The sequence below is a fragment of the Sminthopsis crassicaudata genome, chromosome 2 (assembly GCF_048593235.1).
Source record: "Sminthopsis crassicaudata isolate SCR6 chromosome 2, ASM4859323v1, whole genome shotgun sequence".
NCBI classification, from domain to species: domain Eukaryota; kingdom Metazoa; phylum Chordata; class Mammalia; order Dasyuromorphia; family Dasyuridae; genus Sminthopsis; species Sminthopsis crassicaudata.
In genome coordinates this window covers 629,502,565-629,524,172 of record NC_133618.1, presented here as the reverse complement: position 1 = coordinate 629,524,172, position 21,608 = coordinate 629,502,565, and the positions used below count along the sequence as shown (strand labels likewise).

General features: G+C 46.5%; 1 protein-coding gene across 1 annotated transcript in view; it reads left to right on the top strand.

Moving 5' to 3' along the window:
• The window catches only part of MMRN2 (multimerin 2), a 47,913-nt gene that overhangs the window by 6,579 nt on the left and 19,726 nt on the right, over window positions 1-21,608 (top strand). The window contains 1 exon segment of the mRNA XM_074296414.1: window positions 20,964-21,092. Within this exon segment, the coding sequence (XP_074152515.1) occupies window positions 20,964-21,092 (129 nt within the window).

Below are 21,608 nucleotides of genomic sequence, written 5' to 3'. Positions count from 1 at the left end.
AATCTATTTCCATGCCCCTTGTAAATCCTCTAGCACCTCCATGAATCAATGGTTCCATGAATTCCTTGAGATGGATACCCAGTCCCTTGACATAGGTTACAATCCTTCTACTCCATCAACTTGAAGACCATATTCTTGGTCTATTCTTGAACTATTCTTGAAGAATAATATCCTACAGTTACCGACGGCTCAGGAAATAGGTCCAGGAGTCCCTCAGGTTCTACTGAAAATCCTTCAAGAACCTCATGCTCTTTTTGTAAAAGATTTTGTTTGGAGAGATTTTTTTGCCTTTCCTTTCTTGTAGAGCAGATATTTGGAAGAGCAGATCATAGACAGAAGTGTGCAACCTATTTATATGTGATTTTTGAATACGATTTTTACTTGGGTGGAAAACTACAATCATGGAATTACCAGGCCATTATCTCATTCTTTCTCTCTGTTACAATACCTATTGTTTTTTATTTCAAATATGTGATTGTATTAGTTCTTTCCACAAGAATGAATTCTCCTAATTTAAATAAAATATTAAAAAACCACTCTGTACCACAGTGAGACAGCATCAGTATCATCACCATGATAAAGATAGAAACAAACATTTTGAAAATGCCTACTATGTGCCAGGTGCTATGCTAAATACTTTATAAATATCATCTCATTTGATTTTACATTGACCCTGGAGGTAGATGGTATTATGATTTCCATTTTGCAGTTAAAGAAACTGAGGCAGACAGGTCTAACAGCTGGTAAATGTCTGAGATAAAATTTGAACTTGGCTCCTAAGTGGCACAGTGGATAGAGTGCTGGGCCTGGAGTGAGAAAAACATGAATTCGAATCCAGCTTCAGACACTTATTACTGTGGGACCCTGGGCAAGGCACTTATTTCTGTTGGAAGTAGTTTCCTTATTTATAAAATGAGCTGGAGAAGAAAATGGCTAATCACTGCAGTGTCTCTGCTAAGAAAATCCAAATAGGACACAACTGAAATGAGTGAACAACGATTTCCTGGCTCTATATAACATTATATTATAATGTGATGTATAACATAATAAAACATGTATTATATAATTATGTAATAATAATAACTAGCATTTATGATTATTAGATTTGTAAATGTTACATTATTCAATGCTCACACAACCAGATGATATTATTATCCCTTTTTTACAAATGAGGAAACTGAGTTCCACTTACCCAAGTCTACTTACACTCAGCTAATAAATGTCTTAAACCTGACTCCCTATGTCCAAGTTCAGTACTGTAGCCACTGCGCTAGAAGGTTAATAAAGGATATGGATAATTCTAAGGATATCCACTCTAGGCATCTGGAATAAGTGGCAGGCCAAGGTGAGATGGAGGGAAAGGAGGCTGTTGGGGTCCTCCTCCCTCAACTAACCGCGGGACAAATAGCAGGAGAAGGGGAAAGGAACCTGGGGTTGCTGTGGGGCAAGGGCCGATGTGGTCAATCTCAGAGTCCTGGCAGCTGAAGAGATTCCTCTGATTCATTGTTTCAAAGCAGGAAAACTGGGAGGTCCCTGGTCAAGGTCAGGGGGAGGAAAAATATGTGAATTCTGAGAGTCCTGAGACCAAAATCATAGATTTCCCTGAACCCTTTTCAAGGAGGAGTTGGATTTGCCCAGGATTCTGACCTGTCCACTTTAATAAGACCCAAGGTCTGCTCCTTCACAGCCCATTTTCCCAGTTCAGGAAGTTCCAAGGTAAGCCTATGTCCCCCCAACTTTAGGCCACATAAACTTGGCCCATGGGGGCTCAAAAGTCCAGAGCATCAGCTGCACTGTTATTAATGAATATCCAGCTCTGAGTTTCCTGATCCTGGTTCTGAAAAAGCGCTATAGGGCTGGAATTAAAATGAAGCAGAAGCTTTGGGGATCCACCAACCAATTACACACCTTAAGAAATGTGTTTAATGTCTCTGGGACTCAGTTTCCTTCTCATTGAAATTAAGGGGTTGAACTAGATGACTTGTCCAGTTCTCCATCTATCATCCTGTGACTCACTCTGGTTGGCGTGAGAAAGGAAGGAAGCCTCCTCACTTCCTTCTGCTTTGATTGCTTCCTCAGCTTCCCTTAAAAGGTAAAAGGTAGGACCCAGAGAGAGAACTATGGGAACCGGGTGTAGATCACAACATAATATTTTCACCTTTTTTTTGTTGTTGTTTGCTTACTTTTTTTCTTTCTCGTTTTTTTTTCCCTTTTTGATCTGATATTTCTTGTGCAGTATGATAAATGTGGAAATATGTGTAGAGGAATTGCACATGATTCATACAAATTGGATTACTTGCCATGGGGGAAGGAGGAAGGGAGGGAGAAAAATTTGGAACACAAGTTTTTGCAAGGGTAAATGTTGAAAACTATGCAGATGTTTTATTGAAGCTTTTTATTTTCAAAACATATGCATGGGGGCAGCTAGGTGGTGCAGTGGATAGAGCTCCAGCCCTGAAGTCAGGAGGACCAGAGTTCAAATTTGGCTTCAGACACTTAATACGTCCTAGCTGTGTGACCTTGGACAAGTCACTTAATTCCAATTGCCTCAGCCAAAAAACAAAACAAAACAAACAAACAAACAAAAAAAAAACCCCAACAACATATGCATGGATAATTTTTCAACCCTTGCAAAATATTGTGTTCCAATTTTCCTCCACTTCCTCCCCTAGAGGCAAGTTATCCAATATATGTTAAACATGGTAAAAATATATGTTAAATCTAATATATGCATACACATTTATACAATTATCTTGCTTATGCATGTGTTTTGAAAATAAAAAGCTTTTTTAAAAAGATGCAAAAAAAAAAATTGGTAAAAGGGAGGGATGTCATTCCTCCGGCCTGGAGCCATGACTGACCAGAAGGGAAGAAAACATGTGACCCCAGAGTAGTTCCACCCATGCCCTCCTAGGTCCATGCAGGGCAGGTGCCTTCTGCAATGAGGTGGCTGAATTAGCCGGTCCCTTTAATTAAGCATGTAACCATTCCTCAGATACCCACCATGTGCCAAATACTGTGGAGCAGCAAAGAGCCAGAGGCTACAATCCAGGAACTTATATTCCATGGGGATGATGGGAAGTGGAAAATGAAATAAGTTTCAAAGGGTGTTGCTATCCTTAAAGGGCTAAATAAAGGTAAAACATACATACATACATTTTTCAAATGAGAAAACCAAAAGTGAGAGAAGGAAGTGGCTCACAAGCAAATAAAGGGCAAAAATGGCGCTCAGACTAGTTCCCCTGTTCCCGAACCCTTGCTCCTTGGCCTGAAGTATTTATTTGGAGCTCATTGACCAGTCAGTTACTGATCACCCAACTAAAAGGGATTTTAGAAGCTCTCTCGTCCAACCCCAGCCCAAAATAATCCTCTCCAGGTACCCAGGGGGTGGAGAACTGAGCCTGAAATCAGCAAGTTAAAATCTGATCACCGACACTTACTAGCAGAGTGATCTTAGGCAAGTCACTTAAACTCTCAGTCTGCTTCAGTTTGCTCATCTATAAAATGGAAAATCAGCCTCTACTTCCCAGGGTTTCCATAAGGATAAAATGAGATCTTTGTAAAGTGTTTCGTGTATCTTAGAGCATTAGATAGGTGTTGTTGTAAAGAACCAATGTGTTATCCAGCCTGATCGGGGGGGACTTCCAGCAAAGAGTCCACTCCCAGTTTTGACTCCTCTCAGTCTACATTTGGGCAGCTCTAATTGTCACTAAGTTCTCCCTCAATCAAGCCTCAGTTTTCTCTTCTTTATTGTCCCTACCTCTGGACTCTGGAGCAGAGGAAAGTTAATCCATTTTCTACTTGATGGGCTTTCAAATACGTGAAGCTTGGTCGTGTCCCCTAAATCTCCGTTTCAAGCATTGCCAGACTTTTTCCATTGGGGACTCAAGGTCCTTCATTGTCCCGATTGGTCTCCTCTGGACACTTAGCAGCTTGTTCATTTTTTGGCTAAAAAAGTGGCACCCAGAATGTGAGATAAGTACTCCCAATGTGGTCAGACCCCAGCTGAGCAAAACAGGGCCCTCCTCCCTAACGGGGCACATTGTCCCTCAAGTCTGCTCTGCTCTGGCTGCTCGGACTGTGACTGATGCTAGAGTTGTAATATCCTGTGGCAAGATAAATAAACAAAGTTCGGGCCTAGCCCTAGGAAAAAAAAACCTGGGGAGCAATGAAGGCAGGTTGAAAAAAAGGCATATTTGGGCTCAATACAGAGGGAAATCTGCACAGGATCATCGGGGTTTTTTTTGTTTTGTTTTGTTTTGTTTTTTTGTTTGTGAGGCAATTGAGGTTAAGTGACTTGCCCAGGGTCACACAGGAAGTATCAAGTGTCTGAGGTTAGATTTGAATTCAGGTCCTCCTGACTGCAGGGATGCTGCTCTATCCACTGCCCCAACTAGCTGACGCCCTAATTTTTGGTGGATTGCAGGGTTTGAATTGGACAGGACCTTCAGGGTCATCCACTCCAGAAACTTCCAGAGGTCCAGGCATTTATTTGTTCAAGGTCACTCTGGTAGTAAGTGACTCTGTCATGACTGTTGAGGACATCACAACACTCCTAGTCCCCCAGGTTGGAACTCAAAGTCTCATCTTTGACTTTTCCCTCTTCATACCCCGGAATCAATCTCGGTTTCCTTAGGAATGTCTTGAATGCACCCCTTCTTTCTTGTATCTCAGTGGCCCCTCCTTCACCTCACCCCAGGCCCTCATCATTTCAGGCATGCAGGATTGTAGTAGCTGCTGGGAGTGGAGGGGCTGCCTGCTTCAGATCCCACCTCTCCTCCAATCCCTCCTCCATTCAGCTAGGAAATTAAGCTTCCTTAAGGGCAACTCTGACCAGATGACTCACCTACTGGATTGACTTCCTGTCACCTCCAGGACATAATACATAATAAATAAATATATAAATAAAAAATAAAATATAATAAAATCTTTGTCATTCAAAGCCCTTTACAGCCTGAGCTCCTGCCCTGACCTTCTGTCCTGCTCCTCTCACACACAGCCGTGCACACACACATATACACGTGTATACACACAGGTACACACACCCTCTGCAATTCGGGGACAATGCCAGAGTCTCCTGTGTCCGGCTTGGGCATTTCTCTGGCCTTCCCTCTGGCATGGGGTGCTCTCTTCCTCATCTCTGCCCTGGTTTCCTGGGCTCCCACCAAGTCCCAGATAAAATCTCATCTCCCAGGAAGAGCCTTTCCCAATCCCCCTTAATCTTAAGGCTTTGTCTCCATGGATCCTCTCCTAATGATTCTGTGGAAATCTTACTCATGTGTGGTTGTTTGTACCTTATTCCCCGTCCCCATTAAATTCTAAGTTTCTCAAGAGCAGGGACCTGTTTTATTTCCAGAGCACACAGTAGGTGCTTCATAAATGCTTGTGGAGTGATTAAATCGAGGGCTTCCACCCACTGCCCCACAGTGCCTGACACAGAGATCTGTCCAAAAGTCGAGGCACTGGCTTTGGAGGGAGTGATCCCCCTGTCTCTGCTGGTCACCGGCCTAGACGTCAGACTGCCCCAGAGGGCTTCTGGGCTTCTGCTCACATGCTCTCTGATTCTTTAAGTGCCTGTGTGCAAGGGACTTTGTTTTATTTTGTATTATTCATTTTGAAGTCAAGGTCATCTCCCTCATCCCCGGGGAAGAAGCGGGAGCACTTAAGGATGAGTCAGCAATCTCTACACAGGGAGGAGGGTGGAGCGAGGAGCCAGGCCCAGAAAAGTGTCCACTGTTTATTGGCCTCCCAGGGTGGTGCTATCTCAGCTCTGCCAATGAGCTGGGAACCACGGAGTCCTGGAGACAGAACTCCACTGGGGACAACGATGGAGCAGCTCAGGCACTTGGAGGGCCAGCTGCGTTCAGATGTCGGGGTCTCCAAGACCAGCAGGTTCCGCAAAGATGCTCCAAGACTGCAGAGGTGACCAGGAAAGTCTGAACTGGTCACTAGTATGGATCATAGGACTTAGGGCCCAACCCTTTTGTATCAGAGAGGAGAAATTGAGTCACAGAGAGAGGGAAAGTGAGGGCTCCACAGTCCCTGGGTTAGTGAGCAACAGAATTAAAGCTGGATGCAGTGGGAAAAGACCTGAATTCGGTTTATTTTCCTGGTTTTACTCACTCTACTCATCAGTCTCCATCTGGGGGCCTGCTCCCCTGATTGGCCGGTCCATAATCCGGACCACCACAGCCAAACTCCCTTCATTCTTAGCTGTGTCACTCTCAGGGCTCCCAGGCCCCAGGCAGGGACCCCACTGTCCCCCAACCGCCTCCTCTGCCTTCGTCCTCCTGCAGGAGAATGTCTGCTTGTGTGGATGTCCCTAAGGCTTAGCAAAGTGCCTGACAGTAAGAGCTTAATCAATGCCCTACTATCCATTTGTCTACCCAGCTATCCATCTATCTCCCTATCATTCCTCTCTCTTTTTGTCATCTGCCTACCCATTTACCTATAATCTCTTTACTCAGCTAGTTTCTCATCTATCATCTATGTATCTATTAATCTATCATCGACCTATCCATCATCTATCCGTTATCTATCTACCCACTTATCTATCCATCATTCCATCTATGTGTCCATTCCTCCTTCTGTCTTTTACCTATCACAGGACTTAGATATGAAAAGGACCCTGAGATTCACAGGAGGTAAGTTTCCTTTAGGAAAATTAACAAGGACAGGTCAAGAGCCAGAACCTTCAGCCCCGCAGAAGGGTGTAGTAGGTAACGGCCACTATTAGTACAGGAAGCCAAAGCTCCCTGTTGGCTCAAGGTCAAAGAGGCTTTCATGATTATTCCTTGCAAGCAGGAAGCTAAAGGGAAAGACATGGCCAGAAATAGCAAAAACGGCCTTGAAAGGGGGCTACCTATTGCCCCCCTAGTCAGCTCTCCCCTGAGCTCCAAGTCCTCTTCACTAACGGTCCCACCTCTCTACCAGATGTTCCGCAAGAATTCCAAATAAAACGTGTCTGTGCACATTATCTTCCCTCTTAAATCTCCTCACTTGCTGAGAGGTCTCCCCACCCTTTGAGTCACCCAAGTGACTCTGAGTATCTCCAGAGCGCTTAGCTTCTTACCCAGAGACAGGACAGCAGACTGAGGCGGTGCCTTGGAGGCCAACCAACCCAAGCCAAAGGAACGGGGACTTAGGATGTGTTCACTCCATGCTGGAAATCGAGAAAGGGGATGAGATGCCAGGAAAAAGGAAAAATCATTCCTGCCCTAAGTCCTGGCCAAGAAGGGATCTGGTTTTACAGATGGAGAAATCGAGGGGAAGAGAGATTATGTGACTTACCCCAGCAACAAGTGACAAGATTTATTATTGATAATAATAATCACTAGCACCACTATAGTGCTTTACAAATATTATTATATCATTTTATCCTCATAACAAATCTTGGAGGTAGTTGCTATTGTTTTCTCCAGGGTGATACAATGAGAGACAGAGAGATAGAAACAGAGACCAAGACAGAGACAGACAGACAGACAGAGACAGAGATAAACAGAGACCAAGACAGAGACAGACAGAGACAGAGATAAACAGAGACCAAGACAGAGACAGAAAGACAAACAGGCAGAGACACAGGGAGATAGAGGACAGAGACAGAGAAACAGAGACACAAAGAGAGAAAAGAGAGTAGAGTGTTTATTAAGCACTTACTGTACTCCAGGCAATCTGCTAAGTGCTAGACATACAAATACAAGGCAGGTTTCACAAACAAGACAGTCTATGTTCTCAAGTAATTTATACTCGAATAGGGGAAGATAATTCAAAAAGGGGGAGCTAGAAATCTGGATGTGGTACATAGTGAACAGAAACAAGGTGGGGGCTTGGGCCCTAACAAAAAAAGGAAATAACTCATCTATTGGAGATGGAGTACTGGGTTAAGTCTGAGCTTCTGGTGAAATAGAGATCCGTCTCTGACAGGGCAGTCTCTTGAGAGGTGTCCCCTCCTTCCCTCCCCTCAGCTCTATCCACATTTCCCAATATTCACTTGAGTTGGGACAAATGTCCAACTTCAGATGCAGGAAAGCCGAGGAGGATTCTCTCCCTGTGGGAGATGGGAGCCTTTAAAAGCAAGTTACAAAAAACTGGTGTGGAGGGTGGAAAGGAAAAAAAAATCAATATCTGTTTTTTAAAATAGAGGGGGTTCCCCATGTGGAATGCCCTTTCAGAGGAATTCAGGCATTGTTAGTGCTCTTTGACTGTCTCACTGTGTTACAAGCTACCTTTCACAAGATATAAACCAAAACACCCAATGAGATCAAAAGCAGATGATGTTGAAAACCTCTCTATTCAGCCAGCCAGAGAACTGTAGATTTGGTGATAGTATCGTTGACATTCAAAGGAGGCTCTCCAGGAGTGATCAATCATGGAGAGCGCCCACAAGAATGAGGAGGAGTCCATCAGGCCTTTCTTTGACTTTCCCTCCCTACTCAGGGAGCTCCTTCAAACAAGATCCTGAAGATTCTTTGGGGGAGGGCCCCGGACAACTCCATTTCCCCAAGATAGAGGCAAGATGTCTTTCCAAAGTCACTCAGAGTCTACACTGGGAAGTCTCCCACTCCAGGAGGCTGCCCTCCATGGTCAGATTAGGGGGCAGGCCGGGAACCCTGAGTCATCCCTGGTCTCCCCGAGTCAGCAGCCAGTACATTAGCCTCCAGCACGTGTCCCAGTTCTGATCGTTAATGAACAAGGCCTTGTTAAGCACCTGCTATGGGCTAGCCAGTGCTGCAGACAGGAAGACAAACCATGGAAACGGTATCTTGACTCTACAGAGGGGAGAGAACGCGGGTGCACACAGACATTATACAGACATACGTGCACGTGTGTATCGACAGCTTCCTGGCCTGGGGGAGAGGTGCGTGCATTCATGTATGTGTACATGCATGTCTATATGTGATGTATGTTGAGTTTGCATATATTGTGTATACATGCACATACATATATATATATATATATGCATATATCTCTCCAAGCTGTGGACACATGTGTATCTATGTGTAGGTGCACACATACGTGTATATATATATATATATTTATATATAGTATGTTCATAGTAATGTGTATTATATATTTATGCATGCGTGTACATATGTGTGTACTTGAATGTGGGCAGTGCATATATGTGTATTGTATATGTGTATATGGGTATATGTATATACATGTGTGTTGTGTATCTGTAAGTATATATATGTGTGGATGGGTGTTTATGTGTGTGTGTATACATGTATGAGTATATGGAGGGAGGGAAGGAAGTATATATGCATATGTCCAAAATAAGGGAGCTGCGGATTCCTGGAAGCTGGAAAAGTATTTAGTCAGTCCTACTTTCCTCATCTAGAAAATGGGAATAAAAGTATTATCATCTTGCTAGCTGTGGGTGATCCCGGGGGCCATTTCAATCTCTCAGGGTAAGACAGGGACACTCCTCTCAGGGCTGGTGGGAGCATCCACGGGGAGCGCACAGGTGAAGTGCTTTGCAAACCTTAAGGCCTCCAACGTGCCAGCTGTGATGATGATAATGAGGATGATGATGATGACATTGATGATGAAGATGATGTCATTTAACTCTAAAACTCAAAGGTGTAGAGCAGGTGTTGACAGACATTGGTGGTTGGTGTTTCCTCACAAGGAGCCCCCTAAATAGGTGAAATAAACATATTCACCCCCCAAAAGAAAAAAGGCAGAGAAGCTGCATAATGGTTAGTGCCTTGGGCCTAGGGCCTGAAAAAGCTGAGTTCAGCTCTAGAATTGGACACTTCCTGTGTGCTCCTGTACAAGTTACTAGTCTCCATCTGCCTCCATTTTTCATCTGTAAAGTGCAGATAATAGCAGTGTTTACTTCCCAGAGTCATTGTCAAAGGAAATCACATTTGTAAAGCTCTTTGCAGTCCCTAAAGTGATATCAACTTACTAGATACTATTAAAAAAAAAAAAAAAAAAAAAAAAACCTATCCCCATTAGCCTTGCATTCCCTCATTCAATAAAGCCACATGATGAAAGTGCGCTCTTAGGCCCATCAGGTGACTGTTCTGACTGCTTACCGCCCTTTCTCTTTTTAATTTTTGATGTATCTTGTTTTTATGTCTCCACTTCCCCTTGTAACAGAAGATAAATCATCGAAAAGGGGAAGGAAAGGCAGTTCAGGAAAGCCAACAATGACGAATAACCACCATATCTAACAGTATATATTGCTGTTGTTCAGTCTTGTCTGATTCTTCCTGACCTCATCTGTCTCAGCAGATATACTGGAGTGTTTTTCCATTTCCTTCTCTGGCTCATTTTCAGATGAGGAAACTGAGGCACCAGAGTGAGGAGATTGGCTCAGGTAACAGAGCTAGCAAGCCAAGGTGAGCTCAGATCCTCCTGACTCCAGGCCTAGCACTCCATCCATGGCACCACTAAGCTTGCCCACTCTACACCCATAGATTCCCTGCACCTCTATAAAATAATGGAGGGGAAACATTTTCTCTTCAGTTCTTCATGGGGTCACAGCTCCAGAGCTGGGAGGTTAAGGTCACTTAGTGGATCCCCCACATTTCACAGATAAGGAAACAGAATTAAGGTGCCCAGGATGGTAGAGGCGGGATTGTAACCCAGCCCCCCAGAGCTGCCCCTCTATGTACTCTGCTGGGTCATTAACCATTCCCAGGCTTCTGCTGCTTGCCCATGAATTCCTGGATCCCTGGATCCCGTCTAGAGCACAGCTGGCTGGCTGCTGACTTCCACACAGTCCCCAGGCCCACTGCCCTTTGCCCACCAGCTGCTGCCAGTAAAGTTAGCCAGTGTGCTCTCCCCTCCATGCCACACTAATGCTGTGCCCATGACAAGTGGGGCAGTGGGTGGAGTTCTTATAGGAAGAGAAGGGCACGCCCGCCAGCCCGCCAGGGTGTTCGGAACAGATAAAAGTTGGGCAGGGGAGGGAAGCAGGGCTGCCAGGAGAGGAAAAATCCCACTATCCTTGGCCTGGGAGAAAGCCGGGCCCCACAGGGAAGTGAGAACAATGAGGGCCCCCCCCACAGGACTGGCCTTTGCCACTTCTCCAGGAAAGCGGCCGTTCGGATAGCTCTGAGTGAGGGCTGTTGGAGCTACAGCCAAGAACAAGACGGAAAAAGAAATAACCGGGAACGGGCATGTTCTCAAGGCCCCGCTGACCTTTGCTGCCAGCCCACATTCAATCAAATACAGACTAAGTTTCCACTAGAAAGAGCAAGGCTTTAAAAGTAGCAGGCAGAGAGCTGCTTGGCTAGTGCAGTAGGCAGAGCACTGGGAAGATCCGAGTTCAATCCAGCCTCCCAAAATCCATTTACCTGCTGCCTGCCTCAGTTTCCCCACCTGTAAAAGGATCCGATAAGAAGTCACAAAGTGACTGGTATACACTAGTACTTCATAAATGTTTCTTTCCTTCCTTCCAAAATCTGAATGCCCTAATGCTGTCTGCGGGACCTGGGACCTCCCTGGGCCTGTTTCCTCATCTAGCCTGACTCCCAGATATAAGGGCCAGACTGGACACCCCTGAACTCTCAACCCTCTCTAAATTCATGATTCTAGGAAGAAGAGATGAGAAAATACACTTTTCCCTTCTTTTTCAGGAATGGAGCTTGGTGGGGACAGCTATAATATTGAGGCTTGCTGGAAATACTTCTCTTCCAGCTCTGGACCACAACTCTGTGGATCTTACTTTGTGACCTCAAGACCAAGGACTGGCTCTGAGCCAGTTTCCTTGTTGGTCAAATGACAAGACTTCAACTAAATAATGTCTCCGGGTCCTCTAGCTCAGAGTCCTAACTATCATCTCCATGCAAATGACTCCCAGGTCTACCTTTTTTGTCTTAATCTCTCTCCTGCCCTCCAAGTCTCTATCACCGATGGCCCGCTGGACATCTCCACTTGGATGTTCCATCATCATTCTCCAACCCAACAAGTCTAAAATGGAACCCACCATCCCCACCTCTGTCCCATCCATCCCTCCTCCAAACTCCATTATTTCTTTCCGAGACTCATTCACACTTAACTCTTTCCTCTTCTTCATCCCCCTTAGTCAATCAAATCCTATTGATTCCGTGTCCATAACACCTGTCATAGTTGTTTCTTTCTCTTCCTCCCATGGCCAACAACTGATTTAAGGCCTTCATCACCACTTTCCTGGACTCTTGTGATAACCTCCTGATTGGTCTCCCTGTCTCCATCCTCTTCCTCTTCCCATTTATCCTCCCCACAGCTGCCAAAAAAATCTTCTTACTGTTGTTGCCTTGCTCAAAAACCTTCAGTAGCTCCCTCTTGCCTCTTAGTTAAAATTTAAAATCCTCAGTCTGACAGTTAAAACCTCTCTCAAATTGACTTCTGTCTCCTTCCTTCCTGGATTTTTTTTATGTTATTCCTCTTCATGTGCAATTTGTGCAGCTAAATTGGACTACTTGAGATTCTTCTACCTTGACTTCCATCTCCAGCCTCCGTGCACGTCGATGGCCTGCCCCCACCCCAGAAAGTACTCCTTCTGCATCTCCATATACCTGTAGGGAGACCTTCCTTTGAAGCTCAGCTCAGGCATGATGTCATGTCCTTTGGGAGGCTCTTTCTGGGTCTCGTCTCCCCCCGTTATCCCCTCTTGCTTGTATTCTTCCCAAAGACCTCAGGATCCTAGATTCAGGTCTGGAACGGACCTTGAAGGTCACTAAGTCCACCTGCGCTTTTGAGATAAGTGAAGCTCAGAAGGATATAAGTCACTGCCCAAGGTCAGACAGCAAGAACTGAAGCAGGAATCAGCTCCCTATTCTTACCACAGCACTCTCTCCATTATTCCACACTGCCCTCTCCCTTCTGGAATGATTTTGTATTTGCTAATCAATGTCCACGTTGGATCTCTAGCCGATCCTTTTTCTTTTGCCAGCAGAATAGAAGCTCCCTGAGGACAGGATCCAATGGTTTTTTTGCTTTTGTATTTTTTTTTTTGCCTAACACAGTGCCTTGTACACAGTAAGTACTTAATAAATGCTTGTTGGTTGATTTGTATCCCTAGCCTAGCAAAGGGCCAAACATTATAGTCACTTACTAGATAGCCTTGAGTATAACTGGCCCCTCAGCCAGTTTCTGGCTCTAGATTTCATTATTCTGTGTCTGGTGATCCGTAGCATTGGCTGGAAAGAAAGGGGGTTTGAGTCCTGGGCCCCAATATGGGATTGAGTTGAGTTTCCTTTGGATTAGATCTGTGACTTCATTGATCTAGGGACCTATCAGATGAGGAAGCTCCCTCTGCTGGTATAGGTTGGCACTTGCTCAGTATTTTATAGCCTTGCAGATTTTCCTTAGGTTCTGAGATTTTTGGAGGGTCATAGAGCCGGGATGTATCAGAAGCAGGAATTTTAACTCAAGCATTTGTCTCCAAAGCCGCTCTCTATCCATTGGGCCGCCCTGCTTCTCCCTTACAAGAACTAGGGCTCCCAAAGGCTGGGAGTAGCAGACCAACCAGGCCAGAGCCCGTCCAAAATGATGGCTTTAATTTTCCACTCAAGACCATCACCGAGATGGAGCAGCCATTATACACGTTCACTGCAGAGCTTTGGAAACCCTGGAGGACATAACCATCCCATCCTACCTGACCCAAGGGGAAGGGGAACATGGAGCAGATTGGTTCTCATTGAGCTTCAGAAATGGAGAGACCCTGGGAGGGGGCCCAGGGCCTTTCTTTTCCTGGGGAGAAGATGAAGCCCAAGTAGAAGTGACTTACAGGTACAAGGTCAGCACAGGGCCTCCTTTGCTGTTTGGGGAAGCCCTTACATTGGCCTTTCTGCTAGGTCCCCGGTTCTCAGGCCGGGATCCATGAAGTAGTTGGAAAAATACTTGACTGGCTACATTTCAGTATTATTGGCTTCCTTCATAACCCCATGAGTTTTATTTTATGCTTCATTCTGTGAAGAGGAACAGAGGATTCAACTCCATCACTCTTCCCATAGTACTTTGCTTTTTTTCCTTCTTCCTTTATTAAATGAGAGAGAAGGATTTGGAAAGCCAGGATTCACCAAACCACCCAAAGGGGTCTGGACAATTAAAGAGTTAAAATACCCTTGAACTTGAGTATTCAGGAAAGTGGAAAGCACTGGTTCCTGGCACATGTTGTTGTTATTGTTCATGTCTGATTCTCCATGACCCTATTTGGGATTTTCTTGGCAGGGATACTGGCATGGTTTGCCATTTCCTTCTCCAGTTCATTTTACAGATAAGGAGACTGAGGCACACAGGGTGAAGTGACTTGACCAGGGTCGCATAGCTAAGATTTGAAGTCAGGTTTTACTGATTCCAGACCTGGAGTTCTTCCACCACAACATCCGGATGGCCCCTTTCTTGGCACTTAGTAACTGTTTAATAAGAGCTTCTTGATGATCACAAGTTGGTTAGTGAGAGTGAATTGAATTAAGGACCAGAGACAATTGGGTTTGGGAGGTACAGTGGTTCTGTCGGGGTTTCCCATTCCTTGGTTTTGCAGACTCCTTGGAAAGAATACAGGATCTGTAATCAGAAAACTGAGCTTTGAGCCCTAATTTTGCCACTTACCACCTGTTTGGCCTTGGGAAAGCATTTCATGTGTCTAGACTTAAGTTTCCTGATTTATAAATGGGAGAGTTAAACTAGATAACCTCTGCAATCCTTCCCAGCTCCAAATGCTGCATTCCCTTCACATCTCATGACCTAGCCTGGAGGACACATGCTTATCCTAAGCCATAACCCCTGAGCCCCATAGGCGGCTGGACAAGCTGGCTTTCTCTGTTCAGCGGTGAACCATTCACTCAAGGGTCCAAGGCTTTCTGTTGGCAATGGGCCTCCTGAGAGGCTGCCTCCCAAGCCTTGCCCTTCTGGGAGACCCAAGGCAGGAAGGTGAACAGGCCGCTGTTTGGATTGGACGTCAGCCATTGTTTCCACTCACACCGCCTAGCTGGCTTAACTTTTTATCAGTTGAGTCACCTTCCCATTGAATCCATGACCAGCTCCACACCCAAGGACCAGAAGAAAAGGGTAAAAATAAACTTTTGCACCCCTTTCTTTCTCCCTCTCCTGCCTCCACCTCCCTCCTCGCACCACTTAGACTACAGTATTCCACCCAAACTTCTAGCGCCTTGCTCCCAGCTTCCAACTAGACTGGTCATGTGCCAACATCCTGGACACCTGCACTAAATGCCAGCCCACTTAGAGGCCCTGGTCAACAGAGAGTCGCAAAACACTGGACAAGTTCCTCACTTCTCTGGCTCATAGGATCATAGACCAAGGACCCCCTAATCCAAACCCGTCACTTTACAGATGAGGAAACTGAGGCTTGGGGACATTAACTGACTCCCTGAAGGTCACACACACACACAGTAAGGACTCGCTGCTGTCCACTTCATCACTCTTCCCATACTGCTTTGCTTTTTCCCATCTTCCTTTATTAAATGAGGGAGAGGGATTTGGAAAGCCAGTGAAGGTCCTTCTGGCTCACAATCTCTCACTATCACTAGAGAGAAAACAGTTCCACTGCATCATTCATTGTTGTCATCATCCTCCTCATCTTCATTAAAGCAGGAAGGACTGGGCAACTTCTCGTTTTATTTCTTTTCCATCCAGCAAACGTATAGTAAATGACAAATGGGTGTAGAGGTCATGCTCAGGGGCATCAAGAAGATCCCCCAAGCTCAGAGTCTCAGGAAGGAGCCCCTGAGGATCGCAGGGATCGGGCTCTACTGCCCCCATTCCTTGTTCCCTCTGGATTTCTTCCTCCTGGCCCGTAGCCATGTCAATTATATAACACAACATTATAGCAGTAGGAAAAAGGATGATTTAAAACAGAAATGCAGGAGGAAAGCAGGTAACTATAATAATAACCCCATCCCTAGGGTTGTTGAGGACCACATAAGATAATCATTGTAGAGAGCTCTGAGGGTCTGGGACGCAGAAAGAGCTTTACAAATGCTGTGTGATTCAGGGCTCCAGCTCAATGTCCCTTCGTTCTCTTTGCCCCTTTGCTCAATAGCAGAAGAGCTTGGGTGGACAGGGGGCCTTGATGCAGCTCTCAGAGACTTGGGGCATGATGGGTATCAAGGTATCAAGCTTACAAACATGGCATCTCTAGTTGAGAACCCCAGGAAATGTGCCCTTGAATGGGAAATCCAACTCTGAAGCTTAACCCCCCATCTCCAGAGCTAGTCTTGGCCATGATCCTCTTCTTCCTCCCAGGCTCCCAGGCTTCCTGTCATGCTTCTTCCTATATGCTAATGACAGTGTCCCCCGGGAGGGTCATCATGCTATGAGACGGCAGTAGTCAAAAGGAGCTCCTTTAAGGGAGCAGAAAGAGAATAAGTGTTTATACGGCATCCCTGATGTGCCAGAAACTGTGCTAAGTCTTTTACAAATATTATCTCCTCTGATCCTCACAATAACCCTGGGAGTAAGTGCTACTATTACCCCATTTTACAGGCGGTTAAGTGCCTTGTCCAGGATCACCCCACCAGGAAGCATCTCATGCGACTCCAAGTCCAGCACTACTTTCCCTGTACCTCCTAGGTGCTCACCAGGCAACTTAGATCTGCACACATTTCAGTACAATTTAAGAGAAACTGAGACAAGAGCAAAGGAGGGCTTCTGGGCTAAGGCCTTAAAGAAACATGAGGGAGAGAGTGCTTCTAGTTGAGTCAATCAGAGAAGGCTTAGTGGAAGCGCTGGCACCTGACTGGGCCTTCAAGGAAGGGAAAGCTTCCATAATCAGAGATGAGAAGGGCCTGACTTGCAGGGTCTGTCTGGCATAGAGGTTAGATTGACTTAGGGGAAAGGAGCTCCGTTGTCTAGGAGGAGTCCTATAGTACAGGAAGGCCAGCACCATGAAAGTAGGCTTTAGAGGTCCATGGGAACCAAAGTGTGGACGGCCTGCCCTGTACTCCCGAAAGCCAAACTAAGCACTGGTGGCAGTGGGAGCTATAGAATGAATGTTTTTGTACAGGGGAGTTATGTGGTCAGGCCTGCGTATTAGGAAGATGAATTTAGCTTGGAGAAGAAAAGCTAGAGAGCAGCGTGGGAGCCATTATAACTAGGGTGGGAATGAGAGGGAGGAGTGGGGAAGATATTGGGGAGGAAGGATTTGGAAACTGATCAGATAGAGGAGGTAAGAGAGAGAAAGATGAGTCTCAGCTGTCTTTGAGATTTAGAATCTGGTGATCTGCCAGTCCCAGTGATCTTGTGATGAAGAGACCATCCACCCCCAGAGAGAGGACTGTGGGAACTGAGTGTGGATGACAAGAGAGCATTTTCACCCTATTTGATGTTGTTCGCTTGTATTTAGTTTTCTTATTTTCTTTCTTTTTTGGATCTGTCTTGTGCAGCAAGAGAAGTATAAGCAAATGTGTTTATACATATTGGATTTGACCTATTTTAACATGTTTAACGTATATTGGATTGCTTGCCATCTAGGGCCGGGGTGGGAAGGAGGGGAAAATCTGAAACGCAAGGCTATGCCAGGGTCAATGTTGTCAAATTATCCGTGCATGAAAATAAAAAGTTCTAGGGGGAAAAAAAGAGACTTAGAATCTGGGCACCTGGGAGGAAGGGTGCTCTCCCTGCCCTGGAGGAAGAGGCCTGGGAGGGTCAATGCCAGGCTCTGGGCCTGTTTTCAGGCAGCCGCCTCTCCCTTGGCTGTGCTCAGCCAGTGCTACCTGACCACGGGGCCTCAGTGCTGGCTGCAGAAGCCAGGGGGTGATCCCCCCAAAGCAGAGGCGTTTCTGGAGCTCCGTGGAGCCGGGCTCACACTGCCGGGCTCATACTGCCGGGCTCCCACTGCCATGCTCGCGGGCTCTAACCGGCCTTCTGGCCTTCCCCTGGAGAGATCACGAGCCGCCTCTTCCCGCTGGATCTGACAACTCTCCCTTACCCAGATGCCCCAGGTCCTGTTAGTGCCCTGGCTGCCCACCGCCCCCGCCTCCCCCTCCCCTTCCCAGCCGGACCTTTCTCAGAACCAGAGAATCTCAGGAAGCCTCCCAGACCAGGCCGCTCCTGGGCCTCTCACGGCCTGGTGACCGAAGCCCCATCTCTGGATCCGTGACACGGGGCGATCTCCAGCTCCGGGACCTCGATCTCAGGCCCCGCCGAGCAAGAATCCCCTCCACCTACACCAGGGCGTCCGCTAGGCGTGGCCGCAGGGAGAGGGAGCCGCCGCTTCCAAGGCTGCCCGGCCCGGGTGGTCAGCCGAGCTTCCCCGACACCGCGGCTGGCTGCGCTTCCTTGCCATCCCCTCCCACCCCTCTAGAACTGAACGCGTCCCTTCCGAACCCTCAGATTTCTTCTCCTCCGCCCCCGTGATTTATGACGCGGACCATTGTTCCCAAGGCCACATTTCCTTGGAAATGGGATTTCTCGGTGCTTTGGTTCCTGTGTTTCCACCCGAATGCCCGCGCGTGCTCGCACACACACACACCCTGAGTTCAAAAAGGCTTTCTCAGAAGGGCCCTTGTCCGCGCCCATTCCTTACAACAATGGGGCCCTCCGTGACTGGGCCCTGACATTTCCAGACCCCCCCACTCAGTCTGGCATTTGGAAAAGTATTTGGTTTCCTTCCCGATTTCCACCCACCCACCCCCACTCCTGAAGTTGTGTGCGGCTTTGTATGAGGGCTTGGCACGGAGCGGGAGCCAAAGAGCCGGGTTTGGATCCTGCTCGGAGCCGGGCAATGTCACTTTGTCTCTCTGGGCCTCAGTTTCCCCATCTGTAAAATGTGGATAAAACGAGGCAGTGGGAAGGCTCCTGGTCCCCTGCGGACACACCTCATCCGCAAAGGGAAGGCCGAGACTCCCGCCCTCCCCCCCCCCCCCCCAGCCCGGCCGCTGTCCCGAGGAAGGGGCTCGCTCTGACGGGGAATGCGAGGCTGGGGGGGGGGGCTGCGGAAAGGAGGTACTCGGACTGAGGGGGCAAGAGCACAGGCTGTTCTGCAGAGCTGCGGGGACCCCCTTCGCAAGATGGGGGGGCAGCTGCAAGAAGGGGCTCACTCCAGAGACTGCGTGCTTTCCACTGCTGGGGTGACGGGGAATTAAAAAGAGAGCTGAGATTAATTTAATTTAAATTTATTTTAATTTTATTATTTTTTAAAATAATTTTTAAAATTAAAAAAAATTAAATATTAAAATTAAAAAGAGAGACAGAAAACAGAGAAAGACAGAGACTGACAGAGAAGAGAAAGGAAGGGGGGACAGAGACAGACAGAGAGAAAGAGGCAGATAGAGACTAAGATAGAGAGACCCAGGGACAGGGACAGAGACAGAGACAGATAAGAGAGAAGAAGGGAGAGGGAAGGGAAAGACAGACACAGACACAGACAGACAGAGAGAAAGAAGCAGAGAGACAGACCGAGACAGACAGACTCAGGGACAGAGACAGAAACGAAGAGAAAGGGGGGTGGGGAGTGGAGAGAGACAGTCAGAGACAGAGACAGAGAGACAGAGGAAGAGACAAAGAGACAGAGACAGACAGATTTCTTATATTGCAATGGTTTTGTCTTCTTTTTTATTAATTAGGGGAGATAGAGACTTCAAAATTAAATTCAAAAGTTAATTAAAAAGCTCTAAGTTCTTTTTTATGTTCATTTTTTTTATTAAAGTATGAAGATCGTTAAGACCTAGAGCTTGACAACTTCCTAGTTCCCAGAGAGGCCCAAGAACCCCAGGATTGGCAGCTCACCTCACCCACTGCCCCTGTTTCCTCCTAATCCTCACATCCATCACCTGCTGAGGCAGATCTTTTGGAGAACGAACGAGACAGCTCTCCCTCTAAAAGCTTCTAATCCTGGTTCTGCTGCCAGTTTTTTCTCATTGTTGTTGAGTCCAGGCCACTCAGCCTCCAGGCTTTGTTGCCATGTATCTTCTACCCCCAGAACAGTGTAGAAAGCCGGGAGGTGGAGGAAGAAGGGAGGAGAGAGGTGTGTTCCTTGTTCATTATTCTCCATGACTCTTATTGTTCTACTTCCTCTGGAAGCAGCCCTCAAGTACTCCAGCCTTTCAGCTGATGAGATTGAGACTGGCAAGTTCCAAAAAACATTCAGAATGGAAACTGGAAACAATGCTAGAGCAGGGATTCTTACCTGGCATCTGTAAGCTTGTCATTTAAAACATTTTGGATCATTATGTTTCAATATAATTAATTTCCTTTCTGATTTTATTATTTTATTTTTATGAATTTAAAACTTTATTCTGAGAAGGGTCCCTCTGCTAGTCCAAACACTGGCCATGGGGTCCATGACACCCCAAAAAAACAAAGAACCCTGCATTGGGAAGCAGTGGGAACTTCCAAACCAGCATTAATTCAAATGGAGGTGGGTGGGGAACAGGGATTAATAATGCAGGGTCTCTCTCTGGAGAGGGAACTTTAGGTTAAGTGCTAATGGATCCCCAGAAAGCCACACTAGACTAGGCCCTTTGTGGATGGGTGGGGCTGAAGGTATTAGTAGATCCTCACAAATGTCACAGAAAGGAAGGGGCTTCTGGCACATGTGGATAAGAACTATGAGCATCCGCTATCATGGGGGTGGGAAGGAATTGAAGACTGTACTCAAGCACCCGATGGGCTGGTTCTGTGAGTAAGGTCTAGAGATCTAAAGCCTAGTCTCAAAGGTCACAACAAGGATTAATGAATGGACGCTGAAGAAAGGAAGATTTTAGCTTTACCAGAGGAAAACCTCACCATCAGAACTGCCCCCAAATGGAATGAGCTCCCACTGGAGGCAATGCACTCCCTGTCCCTAGAGGTCATTAATGGACAGGCTGGATGGTCATTGGTTGGAAATATTGTAGAAGGCATTCCCTTCATGGATGGGTCAGAGAAGTGGGCCTTCAGTCTCTTTCAATGGTGAACATTGAAATGGGTCTATAAAATGAACATTAAAGAGTAATTCTAAAATAATAATAATAATAATAATAAAGAGCAATTCTGTGATCCTATTCCCCATTTTTTTTCTCTAGGAATTGGTGTCCCTACCAACAGTCCAAGCTGGTCACCTTTGTAGCCTCCTGCAAAACCGAGAAATTCCTTGTCCATTCTCAGCAGCCTTGCCCTCCCAGAACTCCTGATTGTCAGAAGGTCAAAGTCATGTGAGTGAGATCTGGGGGGTGGATCTGTCTGTCTCCCCCCCCTTTCTCTTGTCTCCCTCTCCTCTCTCTCTGTCTCTCTGTCTCTGTCTCTGTCTCTCTCTCTCTCTGTCTCTGTCTCTCTCTGTCTCTGTCTCTCTCTGTCTCTGTCTCTCTCTCTCTCTCTGTCTCTCTCTGTCTCTCTCTGTCTCTCTCTGTCTCTCTCTCTCTCTGTCTCTCTCTGTCTCTCTCTGTCTCTCTCTCTCTCTCTCTCTGTCTCTCTGTCTCTGTCTCTCTGTCTCTCTCCTCTCTCTCTCTCTCTCTCTCTCTCTCTCTCTCTCTCTCTCTCTCTCTCTGTCTCTCTCTGTCTCTCTCTCTCTCTGTCTCTGTCTCTCTCTCTCTTTCTCTCTCTCTCTCTGTCTCTCTGTCTCTCTCTCTGTCTCTCTCTGTCTCTCTCTCTCTCTCTCTCTCTCTCTCTCTCTCTCTCTCTCTCTCTCTGTCTCTGTGTGTATGTGTCTGTTTCTCTCTCTGTTTCTGTCT